Raw genomic sequence first — 20,542 nt, 5'->3', positions numbered from 1 at the left:
ATAAGAAATAGGTTAAATGCATTCATTTATATGCCTTCTCATTCAAGCAGTGTGCTTCTAAAGACCCATTGTTAAAAAGTCTTTAAACCTAAGTATAACCTATGGGGAAGACTGTTTCAATATTGACTCTTTTCTGAATAGTTTACTGTATGCTTTCCCTGGACTCAGCTAAGGCAAATTAGCCCTTAGGGGGCTTTTCTTCTATCATTCAATTTAAGATCTAATTGTACTTTAACTTGAATTATTTTCCTGTAAAAGCATTAAACTATTTTACTTATAACATTCACTGTGCCTTCAAAACTTGACATAAGTTTTACTCTTTTTCCTATCAGAGGCAAAAATCTAGACTCACCTAAGTACCCCAATGTGAGGGTAAAAGAGGAAAAGATTTATGTGATCTGAAGAGAAACTGGAGTCCAATCTGACATTTAGGCTCATTGTTTAATTTTACTCTGTTTTTCTTGCCAGTACATGTACATACAAGAAGCTTACCTCTTTAAACACTGTATTTTGAAAAGCATTTTGCATTTTGTTGCTTTGTCTGTACCTCATTATTTGGTCCTGCTGCCATTCTTTTTTTCAAAAATGTTATTGTTTTAAAAATTTTTTGTAGTTGTAGGTGGACATAATTCCTTTATTTATTTATTTTTATGTGGTGCTGAGGATTGAACCTAGTGCTTCACATGTGGTAGGCAAGTGCTCTACCACTGAGCTACAACCCCAGCCCCTTGCTGCCATTCTTGACTGCTAAGTTTTATGAAGTTATTCTTGCTATTAAATTTTTAAAAATGCTAACAAAAGAAATCAACCAGATGTGGAATATGATTAATGGCTTAAGTTATTTGTAATCAAATCACATATGGGCCAGACACAGTCACAGATGTGTATAATCCCAGCAACTGGGGAGGCTGATGCAGGAGGGTTGTGAGTTCAAAGCCAACCTCAGCAACTTAGTGAGACACTGTCTCTAAATAAAATATGCAAAGGTCTAGGAATGTTTCTCAGTGGTTAAGCACCCCTAAGTTCACTCCCTGGTACTAAAACCAACCAAGCAAACAAACAAAAAACTCCAACTCAAAATTTAAAAAAAGGGGCTGGTGATGTAGCACAGTGATGAAGAGCCCCTGGTTTCAAACCCCTCCACCCACAAAGTCAGACACGACCACCTTGGTTAAATAGAACAAACCATTTAATCTCTCTCATTGATGAAACCTAAAAGAGTAGTAGTGTCATTATCATCATCATCATCATTATACATTTAAAATATTTAGTTTTCCTACTCTAAAAATTACTATGAATATTTTTAAATCCTTGGTCCACACATGTGCCAAATTCTCATTAAATGTTCTGCTGCTGAACATATTTTCAAGACATTGTTGTAGGAGCCTCCAACAACTTAGAAACCAGGAAATGATCTATTCAAATCTGCATTCCAAAAAGATAAGTCTGCATGCCCCAAAATATTAACTTTTGGGTATTTGTCATAAACTGCATTAAAATTGGCAAACATTTTGTCTTAATTTCATAATAAAACCATTGTCCACCAGGCATGGTGACACATACCTGTAATTCCAGTGTCTCGGGAGGCTGAGGCAGGAGGATCACAAATGTGAGGCTAGCTTCTGCAACTTAGTGAGACCTTGTCTCAAAATAAAAAGGACTGGAGATAACCATTCCTGGGTTCAAACCCCAGTACTGCAAAAGATAAAAAACAGCAATTGTTCTACACTGAGCAGTCTGTAAAATGAACATATGTTAAAGATTACAAATTTGGCAGAGTAGGGAATGGAGACAGAAAAAAATGAAAGAAATATAGCATGTCAGACTCTGAATACTTCTGCTTCATTTCTTATTCCTAAGTGTAAGTAAATCTCATTTTAGCATGAACACTGCATCATACCTACTAGCTTTCTCCTACTTAAAGAAAACAACCTTACATGAGATTTTTTAAAAAGTCCTTTCCTTAGAGTCACTGATTGAACATTTGAAAAACACCAGAAATTTCAGTAAAAGGTATTAACGTGGGCCCAGCTATATAATCTATAGAACTATGTATTTTTGAGTACCCCCAAAATAGAGTTCTTTTGCTACATTGGTTGCTAGTACTGTATCTGCTGAAATGTGAAATAATCCAACAAGATAACTCTTATTAAATAATGTGAGTAGATTCTGCAGAGGTCTTCAGATATTACAGATAAAATCCTATTTAATAAAGAGTGACTTTGAAGGAGCTTATGAGGTTGGGCATGTAATCCTCTTTGAATAAAATATACCTAGTTTTCTGAAATTTTAATTGTATAAGACAGTCACACTTGGGCCATAGATGACTGTTTATTTATTTTACAGTTTGTAATTCATCGGCACTTAATATAAATTGCCAAATAATGTAAATTTTCCTCATTAATGCTATATTAGTTCATCCAGAGAGTGAAATGTTAAAATTATGATGAACTGAAAGCATACAAATTTCCTTCAATGCCTCACATTTTATAAGGTTTTGTTGTGTTAACATTTCAGGTCATATTGGACCTTAAGAGCTGATGAAACTAATAACATTTCAGAGCCCTACATGTACAGTCTGATTATTGGAGCGCACTGTGTCTGGGTTAATGTTTAACAGTGGCTGTCCTCTTGATTCACTTAAGGAGTTTTAAGATGGCAATTTTATTCTTTTCCTGGACTGGCCTTATTGCACTATTAATTAAGACCTGCTTAAAAATAGCCTTCTGAATAGGGCCAGGGAAGGGAAAGCCTTTAAAACAATGGAAATATAGTATTGAATTTATTGTCAGGGCTGCTGTAACTGCTTTCACCCAGGTGAGATTAATGAGTGTCAAAGTCAATGTTGCTTTCTGGGGCAAGCACTACTACTTTTTTTTCTCCTTTTGTGGTAATGAGGAATGAACCCAGGAGTGCTCTACCACTGAGCTACATCCCAAGTTCTTTTAATTCTTACTTTTATTTTGACACATGGTCTTACTAAGTTTCTTGAGGCTGGCCTTGAATTTGTGATCCTCCTGCCTTAGCCTTCTGAGTCTCTGGGATTATATGTGCCTCACCACACCCGACAAGAGAGTATTACTACTAAGAAATAACTCATTTTATTGATTGTACTCTGAGGTTTCAAAGTGTCTGGGTGCTATTAAAGAACTGACCTTGTATGGTAAGTAATTATGCAATTTAGTTTATCCATGTTTTTCTTTTTTCCTTCCATCATTTCTTCCTTTTTGTAGTGTTGGAGATTGAACCCAAGGCCTCATGCACACTGAGCACACACTCTACCACTGAGCTGCAACCCCATCCCCAAAATACTTTTTATTTTGAAATGAGGTCTGTCCAGGCTGGCTTCCAACTCCTGGGCTCAAAGCAATCCTCCTACCCCAGCCTCTTGAGTAGCTAGGACTATAGATATATAAAACTGCACCTGACTTCACATTATTCTTTTCTTTTTGCAGTACTGGGGATTGAACCCAGGGATACTCTACCACTGAACTACAACTCCAGCCTGTATAATTTTATTTTATTTTATTTTTAATTTTGAGACATAGTCTCACTAAGTTACCAAGGCTGGTCTCCATCTTGTGATCCTCCTGCCTCAGCCTCCCAAATTGCTGGGATTACAGGAGTGTGCCATGGCTCCCAGCTTCACATTTTTCTTTAATCATGATACGTCTATAGCAACTAAGATAGGAAACATGTGTACACTTTAAATGGTAATTAAAAGTAATCACTCAGGTGACCACTACCTGTATGAAGAAAAATGACCAGAATTCCAAAAATCCTACCCTCACCATGTGCTCCTCCCAGATGGCAACCTTCTCCTCTGAGTAAATCCAGTCTTTCATTTTGTCATATTCTTCCTTCTCTCTATAATGTAATCAATGGATCCTAAAATGATATATTTTAGGTTTGCCTGTTTTTGAACTTACAGGTATAGACTGATAGTGTTATGTGCTCCTTGCTTCTGGAACCTTCCACTCAGCATTGAGTTTGTAAGGTTTTATTCATGTTATATCTACCCAGTGCATTTAAAAAACTCCTTTTCTCTGTTGCCTCCCTCCTTTTTTTTTTTTTTTTTTTTTAGTTAGGACACCCTTGTAACTGTAAATGATTTGGGACTTTCTGCTAAATGATTGGTCTGAAGGATAAAACTTTGTCTGGACCCCAGTTTTCTGAGCTGACCTGACTGCCCCAAGTTTGATGGCATTGGTTTAGATGAGACTACATCTTTAAGGCTTCCGTGCTCGGTTAAAAATCTTCCTTTCTCCAAGGCTGGTCCAAGGGTCTGGTCACGTGATCCCAACAGTGACATCACACTCTGACCGCCGGGGAGCACTGGTGGCTCTTTAGGTGGCGTTTGTTGCTGTGAAAGGCGGAGAACGCAGCAAGTGCCCTTCTGAAGCGCCTGGGAGCCAGGGGCGCTCCTTCTGTAAAAGCGCCTCAACCTAAATGACTAAATGCAGGCTGCCAAGGTTATTTCTTCCTTGAGGCAGAAAAAAAGAGAACTGTGATTGAAGGTAAGCAGACTTGAGCCTGACTCAGGACTGAAGCATGCCCCCGGGAGCAGGGGATCTGGAGAATCGCAAGCAGTCTGTAGTAGGATTCTAATCACTGCCTGCCCTTTGCGAGGGGCCTGACAATTGCGTCTCTAACAGGAGACCGACTACGACAAAGGAGGATGATGCGGTGGTGCTCATGTTACCTAGTGATGTAATAGGATTCTTTCTTTCCTGCCAGGACGCTGTTGCAGATCTTCATTTTGCTTTAAGATCCTTAAAGCTGGGGGACTCATTTGATATATATAGGGAGAGAGAGAGTAACATTAGATAGCTTTCAGATGCTTTTAAAAATCAGTTTCACAAAATCCTTTCTTTCTTTCTTTCCCCCTTTTTTTTTCTTCCTGAAAGAACTCTCAAGCCAGAGAAAATTCAAGGGAAGCCTTAAGCTGCTTTTAAAAGTCAATTTTTGGTTGTCTGGAGTCCTGTGTTCGTGTCAGCATTTGACTTAGGAATTGAAACAGTTTAGTCCCCCTCTCCCCCATATGCACTTTATTCTCTTTCTGCCCTTATTTCCTAGCTGGCTTTCCTCTCCAAACTCTCAAACAACACACTAGCTTTCATCTTTATCAGCATGACACTGACATGATAGGAAATGCTGGGCTGGTGATTCAGCAGCCATCCATTTTACAGCCAGGTACCAGTGAAGATATGGAAAGGACTTTGCTTTGGGGTTTTAAGATTAACTTGTTCACCTCCTGTCCTACCCGCTTCCTCCAGATGATATGAACTCTGCTGAGCTTTTCCTTTCAAATGTGTACGTTGCTTGTGTAAAGTGTGCTGAATTAGACATTCAGCAGAATTACAGTTGGTAAAACACATACAGCTTGGCGTATTCATTCAAACTTACCCCATGAGCGTGCTGAAGTTGTCTGGTAGGAGTTTCTAGTGAAAGTGGGCATGCCAGTAGGGGGGAGGGAATCAGTGGCGGCCCACTCGGGCCTTCTCTGCAGAAGAAGTCATTACCAAACAGTTTGGATGAAACCTTGTCCTGCCAAGGTTGTCCCTGCTGCAAATATGAGCTTTGGCTCGGTGCATTAAATGATGGCATTACTCTGCATTTTTCCTTCCTGTGTGTAATTTGCATAAATTCCTCAATACTGTTTCACATTTTGTGTTTAATAGCTAAATATTGTTTCATCAGATGATTCTGCCAAAATATTTTGAACAAGTATGTTAAGCAGTACTAAACATGTGTGAGTACAACTGTTTCGATACTTCTCCCTCGTCCCTGCCATCCATCAAATACATGCATCTTGTTTCAGCTGATATTTATTGAGTATCAGGAATGTGCCAGGCACTGTGGAGAAGGCAATGATGAATCAGATACGGGACTACCAGCTTTTAATCTAGAAAGGAAGATAAATAATACACATAAGTAATTGTGATGGAAATGCTGAAAGTGAAGCAAGTAAAGGACCATGAGAGATGGGCAAATGGGTGTTATTTTTCTAATTGAAAGATCAGAGAATGATATCTTATCACTGAGCCATGCACTGTTCTCTAAATTTCTACTTGGAAATCTTCGACTTTCTGACATGTTAGAGTTTCTATGAGCCCTTATATTAGGAATCCAAGTCTTCTGCCTATTGAAGGGAAATTTTTACATTCCAGGTAGCTTAACTCTTCAAGAGGCTTACATGCTTTCTTTGGAGTCCCTGGTTAGGCAAAAGCCATCTCATAGGATTGAATTACTGCCTTATAATTGTAAAATAGTTCTTGATGTGATATGTCTGCAAAGACCTTTGACCCTTTTGTCTGTCTTCCATAAACTGAAGTAACTACACTGCTCCAAACTCCTTCCTGTTTTTTCTGTAAATCCTTTCTCATTGCAGATCAACTCCTATTATTACTCTCTTTGTACTATTGCTCTCATCTGTCCCTTTCCATTCACACTGCCTTTAGTTACTCATCAAATGGGCCTAGATCACAAAACCTCTGAATGTGATGGATGTACCTACCAGGTAAGGATATTGCACACTCTAACTGTAGTCATCTGATAGTTTAAAGGCTCACCTGTTGGAGCTGAGAAAAGAGGTGTTAAAAATGAAGTAAAATGTCTGTTTCCCATTCAATATAGGGAACAAGTCATACAATGGTGGAGGAATAGGTTCTTCAAATAGGATCATGGACTTCTTGGAGGAGCCAATACCAGGTGTAGGTACCTATGATGATTTCAACACAATTGATTGGGTGAGAGAGAAGTCTCGAGACCGGGATAGACACCGAGAGGTAAGACAAAGGATGGTACGTGAGTGTTAGGAAATACTGGGGGAAGTGTTAGAAAATACTTTTTATTTTTTTTTCCTTTCTTCAGTCCTGGATGTGACTGAATTTGATATCTATTATCAATGTAGAGTTTATTTTTTAACTTATTTTGAAAGACATCTTGAATATTATTTTTATCCTAGATGCTTTACAAAATTGTATTTATTGATGATTTGTCTTCCTAAAATAAGGGATTAAAAATGGTCCTTACAGCCCTGGAATAGGTATAAGTGCCTTTGAAGAGGTGAAAACAATCTTTAAAGAGGGTGGCAAAATTAAAGTCAAAGATCTTCCTCCCCCTTCTCATCTCCCTTTTGCGGGTTTTTCCTTGAAGCAAGAATTTTAAAACTAAAATAAGTTAGTGGGCTCCTTTTAAAGGAATAAAAGAAAAAAATTCTCATAGCCCTGGTGTTTACTGAATCATAGGGGATGAATTCCTTATGATTATAGCTCTTGTACAACCATAAAACTCAAATAAATTCATGTATTCAACTCATACCACAAGACCAATCAGTTCAGATTAAGGACATTAATTTAATGCAATAGGTAATAGATGGTAATTAGGGTTATGGCAGAGGTTCTTTTGAATTTGGCAAGAGAATTTCCACACTTTTCTCTTTTCAAAGTATTGTGGAAAACTCTCAGAGCAGTCTGCCAAGGTCATTTGCCTTTAATTTGTTGCTGTGTATCATTTAATTTAGGGAATCCAAATTTCTAGTTTGCATAAGGGCCACAATGGAGAGCTCATTAAAAATAGTAGGTGTCAGGGCTGGGGCTATAGCTCAGTGGTAGAGCACTTGCCTCACAATTGTGAGACCCTGGATTCGATCCTCAGCACCACATAAAAATAAATGAAAAAATAAATAAACAAATAAGTAAAGGGATTGTGTCCATCTACAACTAAAAAACTTAAAAAAATAGTAAGTGTCCAACCTTAGCCCAACAATTGTCAGTAGATGATCCCCTGGTAAGTCATTTCTTTAGGCCACAGTAGTAGTAGCATTTTTAATGCTTTTTTTTTTTTTTTTTTTTTTTTAGTTGTAGAGGGACATATTTGTTTATTTTTATGTGGTACTAAGGGTTAAACCCAGTGCTTCACACATGCTAGGCAAGTTCTCTACTACTGAACCACCACCCCAGCCCAGTAGTAGTATTTTTTCCTTTACTATTTCTACTTTGACTCAAATTAAAAATGTGATTGTTCAGCTGACCCCATTCTCTCCTGAATTCACAATTTCCTCCTTTCAGAGCCAAGCAAATCTCTTGAGCGGTCAGGTGGAAATCTTTCTGTCTTTCTTTCAATGCTGGGGATGAAACCCAGGGCCTGGTAAATGCTAGGCAAGTGCTCCACTACTGAGCCACACCCCCAGCCTTTGCCTTTCATTCTTAAGCCCTTTCCCAGCTCTTGATTGATTTTCTCAGGACCACCTGAACCCCTGGGAGTCAGGTTGTCCTGGATACAGGCTTTGAGAAATTCCTTCTTAATCCGTGGAATTGTGGTAATTCTACTGAGTTATCACAACTCAAAAGGGTGATCATATAAGGCATTATGTGTTTTTCCTAAGATTTCTGGAGTATACTCCATAATCTTTTTATCATATCAATTAATCAGGCAGACTTTAGAACTGAGAATCTTGCTGGCTTTAGAATTTCTGCTTTCAGAGTTCAGTTTGTCATCAGTTGCATATTCACATTATTCAAATTGTGAGAGTCACCTGTGATATGACAAGAGCATATTTCTCCTATTAATGGTTGCATCTGAGATAAATGATAATAATTAGGAATCCAAAACTGAAGTGCATTTATCACATGGTCTATGGGAACTTTTTTTCCCGCTAGCATTAATGATTCGTTATCAGATAGGAAATAATGTCACAGGGAAAAAAAAGTAACCTCATCTATTTTCAGCACTGATATTGGAAACAATGTCATAGATCAAAATGCATTTTTAAATTTCTTTTGAAATTTTCAGCTTATTGTGATGTTGTAGGTGAAGGTAGGACAGCTAAATCAACTACTTCCGGTCTAATAAATAATGGTACAGAAAAGGGACAAGTACCCATGACAAAACTGGCAGAATGTTGGTTTTAAAAATATGGACACTGAAAGGTTAAATTGACCAGGCTGGGAATAAAAGGTAAAACTTTCCTTATATTCTGATAGCCTTAGCTTGTGCCTTCAGGTTTCTAAAAAAATGAAAGAAACACATCTCTGGTATCACTAAGTATCTGTGATTAATAAAAAATTAGGGGTTCATGGGATTGGGTGTTAGAACTTGCCTAACCTGAAACATGGCTCTATGAAATAAACCACAGATTGTGCTTTCATCATTCACATAAGTCTCTGTTTGTTTATATTTTCGAGACAAACTATTTTCTGGTTTCAAGTGACTGTCCTTGGGATAACTGATGTCCAAGACAGAAAGAGATCCTTACAATAAGTAAAAGATTGACATTCTAAGAAATTACTGACTAAATAGGGAAGCCCTAGATAAGGTACTTGTGAGCAACACAGTACTACAGATGAAGGTAGAGTACAGGAAACTTCAAAGTTCTTGGTGAAATCCGTTCAGTTAAAGATTGTATGAGAAGTAATTTTCCATGGGTCTCTATTCCCAGGTGATTATCATTGTATTTCCTTACTGAGCAATTTTGAGGTGAAGGAAGAGTATGTATAGCATATACCAATAGGTTTTTTTTTTTTTTCATTTTCTCTTAGATCACCAATAAAAGCAAAGAGTCAACATGGGCCTTAATTCACAGTGTGAGCGATGCATTTTCCGGCTGGTTGTTGATGCTCCTTATTGGACTTTTATCAGGTATGGTCAACTATGGTAGTTTTCAAAACAAATCTCTGAAAATTGTGTTGTGCCCCTCCCCTAATTTATGAACTGGCCTGTATGCTGTTTTTCTACCTGAAATGAATCTCCTACCTTAAACAAATGAAGAACTGCATTTAAACATCTTTTGTCTGTTATAACATACCATTTTCATTTTGGGGGGGTGGGTACCAGGGATTGAACTCAGGGGCACTCAACCAGCCCTATTGTGTATTTTGAGACAGGGTCTCACTGAGTTGCTTAGTGCCTCGCTAAATTGCTGAGGCTGGCTTTGAACTTGTGATCCTCCCATCTCAGCCTCCCGAGCAGCTGACATTACAGGTGTGCACCACCGGGCCTGGCCCATTTTCACTTTAAGGCGATGTTCACCCTGCATTTTAGTACTTATCTTGAGGAAGAGCCCTTCTGTTAGAAATCATCAGGCATTTTTGTTGTTGTTGTTGTTGTTTTTTGACACATATATACCAATTTTTATTTAAAAACACAGTTTTTAAAAAAGTATTCTGAATGGAGTTTAGGAGAGCAGATGCATACAAGAATTCCCTGAGACAGCTGTTTCTTGAACTTTTGTCTACTCTTTCATTTGGTGGTATATAAAGGCATGTGACGTGGTCCATTCTTTCAAGGAATTTCTCATTGCATTCTTTCATGGTGGCTGAGCAGTGAGATGGTACCACCTCTTTCTTTGTTTTATTTATTTATACCACCTTTTTCTATTAGCTCCATCAGCTTCCTTTACCACTCAAAATAATATAGGCTAAGTATCCCTTATCCAAAATACTTGCAGACAGAAGTATTTCAGATTTTTTTTTTGGTTTTGGAATATTTTCATATACATAATAAGATATTTGGAGGAAGAGACCCAAATCTAAACTTGAAATTTATTTATTTTATGTTTTGTTGTGCTGGGGATGGAACACATAGCCTTCCTTGTACTTGCTACTCTTGCACTCTAGCAAGGAACTACATTCCAAGTCTCCATTTATGTTTTATATATACCTTGCACACATAGCTGGAAGGTAATTTTATACAGTATTTTTAGACCATATGAATTTTGATTATGGTCCATCTTCAGAGGTCAGATGTGGAATTTTCCATTGTTGCTGATATGTTGGATCTCAGAAAGTTCTGGATTGTGGAGCTTTCCAGATTAGGGATTCTTAAACTGTATACAGTCTAAGTAAAACTAGTATATATGCTATGCAAATATAGCTTTAAAGCAAGTTCTCAAATAGGCTTCTATTATGGGGGAAGCAGAGAGCCAAGGATGCCAGGCAGAGATGCCAAAAGGTATGTACTTATAACATTAAATGATGCCAGGTACAATGACACATACCTGTAATCCCAGGCACTTGGGAGGATGAGGCAGGAGGATCACAGTCCAAGGCCAGCCTCAGCAATTTACCAAGGCTCTAGGAAACTTAGCAAGATCCTGTCTCAGAATTAAAAAAAAAAAAGTGATGGGGATGTGACTCAGAAGTAGAGAACCGTAGGCTCAATCCCAAGTACCAGAAAATAAATTGAAAATAAAAGATGGGGCCTAGGTGTATCTAGAATCTTAGACTGAAATAGAAATTATGTGTGTCCAGGCAAGGTGGGACATGTCTGTAATCACAGAGGCTCAGGAGACTGAGGCAGGAGGATCACAAGTTCAAAGCCAGCCTCAGCAACTTAGCAAGTCCCTAAGCAACTTAGAGGGACCTGTCTCAAAATTAAAAAAAAAAAAAAAAAGGACTGGGGATATGGCTTTGTGGTTAAATGACCCTAAGTTCAATCCCTGGTACGGAAAAAAGAAAAAAAAAATAGAAGAAGAAATTAGGTGGAAAAGCTAGAGGAGATGGTATTAGAGGGTAGGTAACAGTCCAGGATCTAATTTCAGGTAGCTAGAGATTGAATTTCAGTCCCACTACATTTTTGGTGGCTTTGGATAAGTTTCTTGTTAACCCCTAGAAGCTTTAGTTTACTGACCTGTCAAATGGAGATAATAACAGTACCTACATTAAGAGTTTCTGTGAGGATTAAATAGGATATGGCACTTAACATACTGCCCAGTTGTTAATAATGCTGCTGTTACCAAGGGATAATGATTCATGAGCCACAAAGTAGAAAATGGCTACTTTAAATTTAAAAAAATGGCTTATATCCATAGCTAGATTTTTATCTAGGATAGGGGTCGGAAAACTTTTTCTATAAAGGGGCCAGCTAATAAATATTTTAGCACCTATTCCACTCTGCTGATGTGACATGAAAGCAGCCATAGATCACAGGTGAACAAATGAGCTTGGCTACCACCAGGACCTTATTATTTACAAATAAAGGATTGGCCCTTGGGAAGTAGTTTGCAAACTCATGGTCTAGGATGTTAACTCTGCTCTTTCTGACTCATACAGGGTGAGAGAGCATGGTGAGTTTGGAATTGGGTGGTCTGTGATGCAAAATATTGCAGAGAGCTAAAGAGAAGGAAGATGACGGGAAAAGGATATACAGCCTAGAAGTTAGGAGCACATCAATGACCTTGAAAAATCATCTCAGATATATAAAAAGAGCCATATTTCAAGGCACAGAAGCTAGTGTAGAGGTTTAGGTAGTCATTGGGGAAAAAAGGAGGGGCAAAATCTTAAAATGATAACAAGGAGAAGGGATAGCATTTTATTCTTTGGCTCAGGGGAAACCTAATAAAATTTGTAACCAGCAAAGAAAGGGCTGATTGAGAGGAGGAGGAGGACAGGTAGAAATAAAAGGAAGGATAAGATGGTGGGTAATAGTGTTGGGTAAAATAAGACACACACACATGAAATAACCAGAGAGTAAGTCAAACTATATAACATCTTGTTAATTTTCTAAGTCCAGGCAGACTTACTATGACTCAATATGAGTTAGAAAGAAGTGAAGGCTGGAGGGTGGGGTGGCCAAAAGTAGGTGTCAAACAACGTGCTAGATTTGACTAGAGTATTCAAGGATGTAAATAGCCTGTGCTAACACTTTTAGCACCTACCAAAACACACACATGACATGGCCTCTTGCCTGGTGGAATGTAGGCGTCATATCCTCCACTTTTTAATGTATTTCTTGTCACTAGGTGGTCAGTGACTATTTTTCTTTCCCTCATACACAAGAGTATTTTGTTTTTAAGCACTGGAGAGCAACAATGGAAGCAGTGTGTCTGAGTGCAAGAACAGTCTGGGAATTCAGGGGCTGTGAATTTTATGATGTCTTTACTATTTCCCTAAAGCATGACTTTGGGTCATTTAATTTCTCTATGCCAGAGTTTCTTCATCTGGAAGACAGAAATGAAGAGAAGGCCAGAATCTAAAGCACTATAACTATCTTAACCCTATCAGTGGACTAGCTATAATACATATGTCCCCAGTTCACTCTTCATTTTCTTATTTTTCTTTTGGAAGAATATTCCATGTATAATAGCATTTATTTCTCCTCACTAAGAAAAATTCAGAATGTTCATGTCCGAGGTTCAGAAGGCTTCAATGTATCTAATTTTCCATGCACATCATAGTTTGTGCTTTTATAAGTGCAGTTCCCTTAGCCTACAATGCCTTCCTGCCATTGCTCTAGTTCCCTTGTCTGTGGAGTAAAATCCTGCTACGTAGGATCAGCCTTTCTTTCTATAAACTTTACCAGCTCTCCTCCCCATCTCCAATAACCACCATTAGAATATTTATCAGTATGGGCAAGTCATGTTTTCTCAACTGTGTGTGTGTGTGTAAGCATACATGTACATATATATCGAGAATGAAATAATCTTGAATAAACTTTACCGTCTAAATCAAAGCAGTGTCTTGGCCAGGTAGATTCAACTTAAAGACAAATCCAATAGCCCCTTACTCCCAACCAACTGTTCTTCTTCTCCCTGAGTCCCTCCTGTATACAGACACTAGTGTTTCATGGGGGAGATGATGAGTGAAAACCAAGCCAATGTATGTGCTCCTCAGTTATTTTGATTCCTTTTCCCTTGTTTTTGCTGACAAAACTTTGATTACTGAAGAACAGAGTATCAGAAATGGAATTTAACTTTGGTCTTCTCTCCCTCACAAACCAGGTTCCTTAGCTGGCCTGATAGACATCTCTGCTCATTGGATGACAGACTTAAAAGAAGGCATATGCACAGGAGGGTTCTGGTTTAACCATGAACACTGTTGCTGGAACTCTGAACATGTCACCTTTGAAGACAGAGACAAATGTCCAGAGTGGAATAGTTGGTCCCAACTTATCATCAACACAGATGAGGTAACATACAGTGATGCTTTTGGAACCACTAGATTTTATTCTTACATTTATTTCATTTCTGATATTGTACTTGTGGCTATTGTGGAATCTCCCCCTGTATTTCTTTTTATAAAAAGGGGAACACATGCCAGCTGCCTTGTTCTGTGGTTTATGCAAAATCCTATTTCCATCTCTTCTGACATGGGCAATCAGTTGTTGCTTATCTTTAAAATGTTGGTTTGTTTAAAATAAGCCCAGCAAGTCTTCTGAGTTGTTAGTATACAATGTAACTGAATATGTCTTTCCCTAATAATTTCAATGGGAATGTCAGAAGCACCCAACAGGTAAGCTATGATTTCTAATGAAGGAGGGAATGGGTTAAAAATGTGTTTAGGGCTAGGGGAGTGGTTCAGTGGCAGAGCATTTGCCTAGCATGTTCAAGGTCCTGGGTTTGATCCCAAGCACCACACAAAAATTTTCATTTAAAATCTGTTTATCATATGAACACCAAAAGTGATTGGTTCCCAAGTGTCGCATTAGAATACTAAAACATATGATATATTCCATGTCAAAATAACACAAACCCGGGCTGGGATTTGTAGCTCAGTGGTAAAGTGCTTGCCTAGCACATGTTAGGCACTGGGTTTGATCCTCAGCACTACATAAAAATAAATAAATAAAATAAAGTTACTATGTCCATCTACAACTAAAAATGTTTTTTTTTAAATAACAGAAACCTAGGAATAAAATTGCTTATAGTCACATCTTGCAATCAAATCAACATTTTTATTGTCCTCTAGCATGTGTTTTTTGGTGCACAAGTGATTTTGTTTTTTGGTTCATTTCCTTTCTCTTATCACTTTGTTATGTTAGCTCTCTCCCACTGAAAATGAAAGCACATAAAACAAACTCTCAACTCCCAATTCCACTCTTTCACCAACTACATTGGGTACATTTTAGCTCCCTACTCCTCCACTCTGTTGGTAAAGTGGGGAAAGCAAGGCTAGGACATATGCTTATACTCTGAAATTTTATTTTTGAAAACAGATCACATATAAATAGAGAGTTAAAGAAGTAGAGAGCAAAATAGTGGTCACTGGAGGCTGGGAAGTGAGAGGGGGTTGGGGAGAGGTTGGATAATGGGTACCAAAATCCAGTTAGATAGAAGGAATACTCTTTCTCCAGCACAGAACGGTGATTATAGAAACTTCAAGATCTCTGTTTTAGCTCTGTTTCCAGGTACCACCTCCCTTTACCGTATGTACTGTCTTAGATTAGAAGGACCTGGGTAGAATAGTTTGAGAGGTCCTGGAATTCAGGGTGAGTGAAGGTGGATGGATGCATGTGTTTCCCTTGCTTTTGATGAGACACTTTTGAAAAAAGTAATTACAAATTTCTAGGAAGTGTTAAAACAGTTGTACAAGGAGATTCTCTATATGCTTCACTCAGCCTCCCTAAATAACACCTTGCATAATTATGACAAATAGTATAAGAAATTGACTTAGGTACAAACCACAGACCTAATTTTACACTGACTGATTTGAGATAGAGTTCTTTGTGATTTTATCCCATGTGTAGTTTTGTATAACCACCAGCACAGTGAAAATGTAGGACAGTTCTATGACCACAAGGCTCCCTCATACTGTCTGTCCCCATATAGTTGTGTGTGTGTGTGTGTTCCAGTAGTTACTGTCAAACCAGACCTGGAGTTTGAGATTTGCTTGAGCAACTATCTCTGGCTTTCCTTTTTATGAATGAAATCCTAGCCTGGGGAAAGAGTCTTCTAGGTTTTAGGAAACCTTCTCCTGCCAAGAATTTGGCCTCATCTGTGCCTCTGGCCTGTTTGTTACTTTACCCTTCACTCCCTTTCCCTCTTTGTTTTGTACCTCTGGAGTCTCCTTGCTCCTAGGTTACATTTGCAAGGCAAGGAAATACCAATTGTCTGTGCCTTTGAGGAGCTAAAATCATGGAAAACCTGTATCAAGCTTATAGCATAGAAAAAAACAAAAACCTGAGCACTCTTTGTCTAGGTCAGTGAATTATATAAATAATGTTTTGTATTTTGAAAAGTCAAAAAGTCCATTGAGTTTTGTATTCCGTGTAATTTGAATGAATTTCAACTCCTAATATTTCTACCAACAAGCATAACCTCCTAGGGTCCAAAATTGTTTTTTTTGTAAGGCATGACTATTTACCAGTCCATTAATTTTAATGAATCCTTATTTGTGGTCCAAACTAGATTTCTTTTGTAGCATACTTCATTATCAAAGGGAATAGTCTTAAAGGTATATTCTCTCCATTTTAAAAATAGTTAAAGGTGCTGGGGATATAGCTCAGTGGTAGAACACTTGACTAACGTACATGGCCCTGAGTTCAATGCTGAGTACATAAGAAATATTGCCATTTTATTCTTTGAAATATATGTCATCAAACTTTCTACTCACATACTTGTTGCTGCATCTCTAAAGATGTCATCATTATATATGGGATCTTAAATAAACTAGGTTGGTAAAATGATGGTTACTAGGGACAAAGAGTAGAAGGAGATGGGAAGTAGGCCAAAGGTATGAATTTGTAGTTAGGTGGGATGAATAAATCTAGAGATCGAATATAACATGTAAGGATTATAGTTAATATTGTTGCTGGGCTCAGTGGCACAAGCCTGTAATCCTAGCTACTCAAGAGGCTGAGGCAGGAGTATTGCAAGTTCAAAGCCAGCCTCAGCAATTTAGCAAGACCTTGTCTCAAAAAATTAAAAAAAAAAAAGGTTTGAATGTAGGTTGGTGATAGAGCACCCCTGGGTTGAATCCCCCAATGTAATAATAATAATAATAATAATAATAAGAAGAAGAAGAAGAAGAAGAACTGAAATTTTGCTAAGAGATTTTACATGCTATTACCACACATATGAAGAAAGGCTACAATGGAAGGTGATGATTATGTATGTCTGTTTGATTGTAATAATCATTCATTATGTAGATGTATATGAAAACATCAGGGCCATGAGTGTAGCTCAGTGGTAGAGCATGTACTTAGCATGTACAAGGCCCTGGGTTCAATCCCCATCACCTAAACAACAAAACAAAATGAAAAACATTATGTTGTACACTTTAAACATATGCAATAAACAAGAAAAATCACCAGGCACACTTGTGCATGCCTATAATCCCAGAGACTTAGGAGGCAAAGGCAGGAGGACCACAAGGTCAAGGACAGCCTCAGCAACTTAGAAATACCTTGTCACAAAAGAAATAGAAAAGGGCTGGGAAAGTAGCTCAGTAGTGGAGCAGTCCTGGGTTTGGTCCCCAGTACCACAAGAAAAAAGGAAGGGAAAAATGGGATGGAGGATGGAAGGAAAACCACCCAAGAATTTTAGTCACTATAATATCCTGTGAGATTTTGACACCAAGATAGGTAGCCAAAGGTGAATGTAATGAAATTTTAGAGCTGGACTTCACTTCAAACGTGTAGCCAGGGTTTGGCCATTTCATTAAAAGAACTGATAAAATGCTTGGTAAAATTGATACAGGATCATATATATTAGACTATAAAACCTATCAAAGCACTCACATAAACAGTGAATTTTGGTTCAGGGTTTTGAGTTTGATCTTCTTCCTGTCCATTTCTAAAATGTGTGAATTTCCTTTAGGTGTAACAAAGCATCTTAATTTTCAATACCAAGTGACCTGACCGTATCAGTTGTTGCCTTGTTGAACAATCTGGAAAGAAATATTTGAGCAAATTAATATAGGCCTTTTTCCTTCTGAACTCTTTCCTGTAAAACCATGACTCAGAAGAGCCCCATACCTCACTGAGGTAATCTCAGCTAAAATGAACTTCTCTCTCTTTTTTTCCCTGTTCTAGGGGGCCTTTGCCTACATAGTCAATTATTTCATGTATGTCCTCTGGGCTCTCCTATTTGCCTTCCTTGCTGTATCTCTTGTCAAGGTGTTTGCACCTTATGCCTGTGGCTCTGGAATTCCTGAGGTGAGTATGTTGAAATGGTTTATGAATGGTAACAATATTAATCTTTTTGGTTAAAAGCTTTTAGTGTGTGTTCCGGCCTGTACCATAATTTGGTAAATATTAAACAGAGTCGGATCCTGAGGCCTCTTTAAGTTCTCCCTGAAGCTTTCTCCTAGCCTAGGTGACCTGGAAATTAAAAGGGGTTGATTCTGAGCCTCCTGAGGATTCCTCTTAAACCAGGCTCCTAAACACCTCCCCCAGTCCTTACCCAAGAAGTTCCCAGGGTAAGCCCCAAGATTCTGACCACAAAAAACAGTGGAATTATCAACTCTGGTAGAGCAAAAGAAATAAAACCATTTCCCTATAATTTTTCCCTACCTTTCTCCCACAATATAATTTAGGCTAAAGGGAATTCCTATTTCTAACTACTTTTGACATAGGTTGCTTTATGGTGACTAAAACCACTGAAATTTTACGTCACCAGAATGACCTTGCCCCTGTCTGTTTCTTGACCAAGTAGTAGTCATTTCTTTGGCAGGAGATCAAGATTATATCTAATCTTTCAGGTTGGTTCCAGAACATTGACCTTGCTCTCTCAGAACATGCCTCTTAGGCCACCATTTTGTAAACTAAGGGAAACATCTATTCCTCCCCATCTGCCTTCTCAAATTTCTCCAGCTATCCATTCTCATATATAGTATGCACTTGTCCAGATGTCACATGGCTCCCATTCTCACCACCACCACCAAAATAAAAGGGGGAGGGGGGACATGAAAGCTTGAAGAATAGTTCCACCTTTCTTGAACTCCTGAGCTCCCTCCCAAACTGGGTTCCCTTTAAATCAAGCATTTATACCTCCCTTGTTCAAAAGATGTAGTTTCTATGATGAGGCCCAGATTTTTGCTTCTTAACCTTGTTTTACTTCCTTAGTCTATGTTCAATCTCTCTGTTTGTCCTGCAGATAAAAACTATCTTGAGTGGTTTCATTATTAGGGGCTATTTGGGTAAGTGGACCCTGGTTATCAAAACCATCACCTTGGTGCTGGCAGTGTCCTCTGGCTTGAGCCTGGGCAAAGAGGGCCCCCTAGTGCACGTGGCTTGCTGCTGTGGGAACATCCTTTGCCACTGCTTCAACAAATACAGGAAGAATGAAGCCAAACGCAGAGAGGTAATGAAAAATGGCCTTAATAGTTACTTTTTACATGAGCACTTAAGTGATACAGTCTTATGAATGCAAATCTGGGAATTCTTCCATAGTGAATGCAAACACCCTTTGACTCAGAAAGTTCACTTCTAGGAATTTATCCTACAGGCATCCTAGCATGTGTGTTCACACAGGTTTTTTGGGATAGTCAGTACACTGTTTATCAAAATAGTGAAAATCCGAAGCAACCAAAGTGTCCATCAAGAAGGGACTAATCCAATAAACAATATCCTGCCTGTATAATAGAATATTATGCAACCCTTAAAAAGAATGAGGTAGTCCTACATATGATATTCTGGTGATAGAATAATATTAAATTTTAAAAGTCAGTTCATGACTGATATGCATATTGTAATTCAGGTAATATTTCAAAAATGTTTATATCTATGAACTTACTATGTCTGGAAAATGGGTTTACCCCAAGTTGTTAAAAATGTCTACTTCTGGTGAGTTGGCCAGTGAGCTGGTAGGGAAAGAGAAGTAATGACTTTAACTTTTTATTATATATAATCCTATGCAAGCATATGTTGTTTCTTTACAAAAGGAGTTACAAATTTTTTAACAGATTTTTAAAGAAGATTTGGGGGGGGTACTGGGGATTGAACTCGGGGGCACTCAACCACTGAGGCACATCCCCAGCCCTATTTTGTATTTTATTTAGAGAGTCTCACTGAGTTGCTAAGTACCTCGCCATTGCTGAGGCTGGCTCTGAACTCACGATCCTTCTACCTCAGCTTCCCAAGCTGCTGGGATTATAGGCATGTGCTGTTGCACCTGTCTGAAGAAGATTTCTATTCCTTTTTCCCTCCTTGGTATTGTGGATTGAACCCAGGTGTCCTCTCATCCTCAGACATTTTTATTTTTTATTTTGAAATAGCTTCATGCTAAGTTGAGGGTCTTACTGAGTTGCTGAGGCTGGCCTCAAACTTGAGATCCTCCTTCCTCAGCCTCTATGCACCACTGCACCTGGCAGAACTTGTTTATTTCCTATGCAAGAGTAAATATAAATGCATTGTGCAATTCAGGTGTCAACATTTTTATCTTTATTTCTATCTAAGGGCACACTTGACTTGGTTTCTCTCTGGATTAGACCTCACTCTGCCTCCTGCCTCAGCTCTGCTAAACACCTACCCCCACCGGGCTAAATTAGCATCGCTGTAGTTGTTCTCAAATTTATTCAGTTCTTAATGTATGCTCTTTTGAAGAGGAACATTTTTAAAATGTTCCAAGCCATTGGTTCCTTTTTCATCCTGCTATAATTAAGGACCTAAGGAAATAATGGTTCTAGCTTATTTTCCTTGAATTACAAAGCAAGCACATGTAATGGATCAAAGATCAAGGTGATTTCATTAAGAAAGATGCTTCACAAATCTGGAATCTAGTGATTTCTTCTGAAAACAAAAGAAAACAAATAGGTTTTCAAAAACAAAACAAAAAAGGTTAACTGCAAGACCTAGAAGGAAACTGAAAGGCACTGAGGTTTCA

The 20,542-nt window shown here is 38.3% G+C and overlaps 1 protein-coding gene across 3 annotated transcripts in view; it reads left to right on the top strand.

Annotated features, from left to right (window-relative positions):
• The window catches only part of Clcn5 (chloride voltage-gated channel 5), a 162,875-nt gene that overhangs the window by 127,632 nt on the left and 14,701 nt on the right, over positions 1-20,542 (top strand). For all 3 annotated transcript variants that reach the window (XM_071606218.1, XM_071606217.1, XM_071606219.1), the window contains 5 exons: positions 6,637-6,788; positions 9,543-9,642; positions 13,721-13,908; positions 17,752-17,874; positions 18,815-19,021. In XM_071606218.1, coding sequence (XP_071462319.1) covers positions 6,637-6,788; positions 9,543-9,642; positions 13,721-13,908; positions 17,752-17,874; positions 18,815-19,021 — 770 coding nt within the window. The remainder of the gene's footprint in view (positions 1-6,636; positions 6,789-9,542; positions 9,643-13,720; positions 13,909-17,751; positions 17,875-18,814; positions 19,022-20,542) is intronic.

This window comes from Marmota flaviventris, chromosome X, assembly GCF_047511675.1.
Source record: "Marmota flaviventris isolate mMarFla1 chromosome X, mMarFla1.hap1, whole genome shotgun sequence".
Classification (NCBI taxonomy): domain Eukaryota; kingdom Metazoa; phylum Chordata; class Mammalia; order Rodentia; family Sciuridae; genus Marmota; species Marmota flaviventris.
The sequence above is the reverse complement of the archived record's forward strand: the minus strand, read 5'-3'. Positions and strand labels throughout refer to the sequence as shown.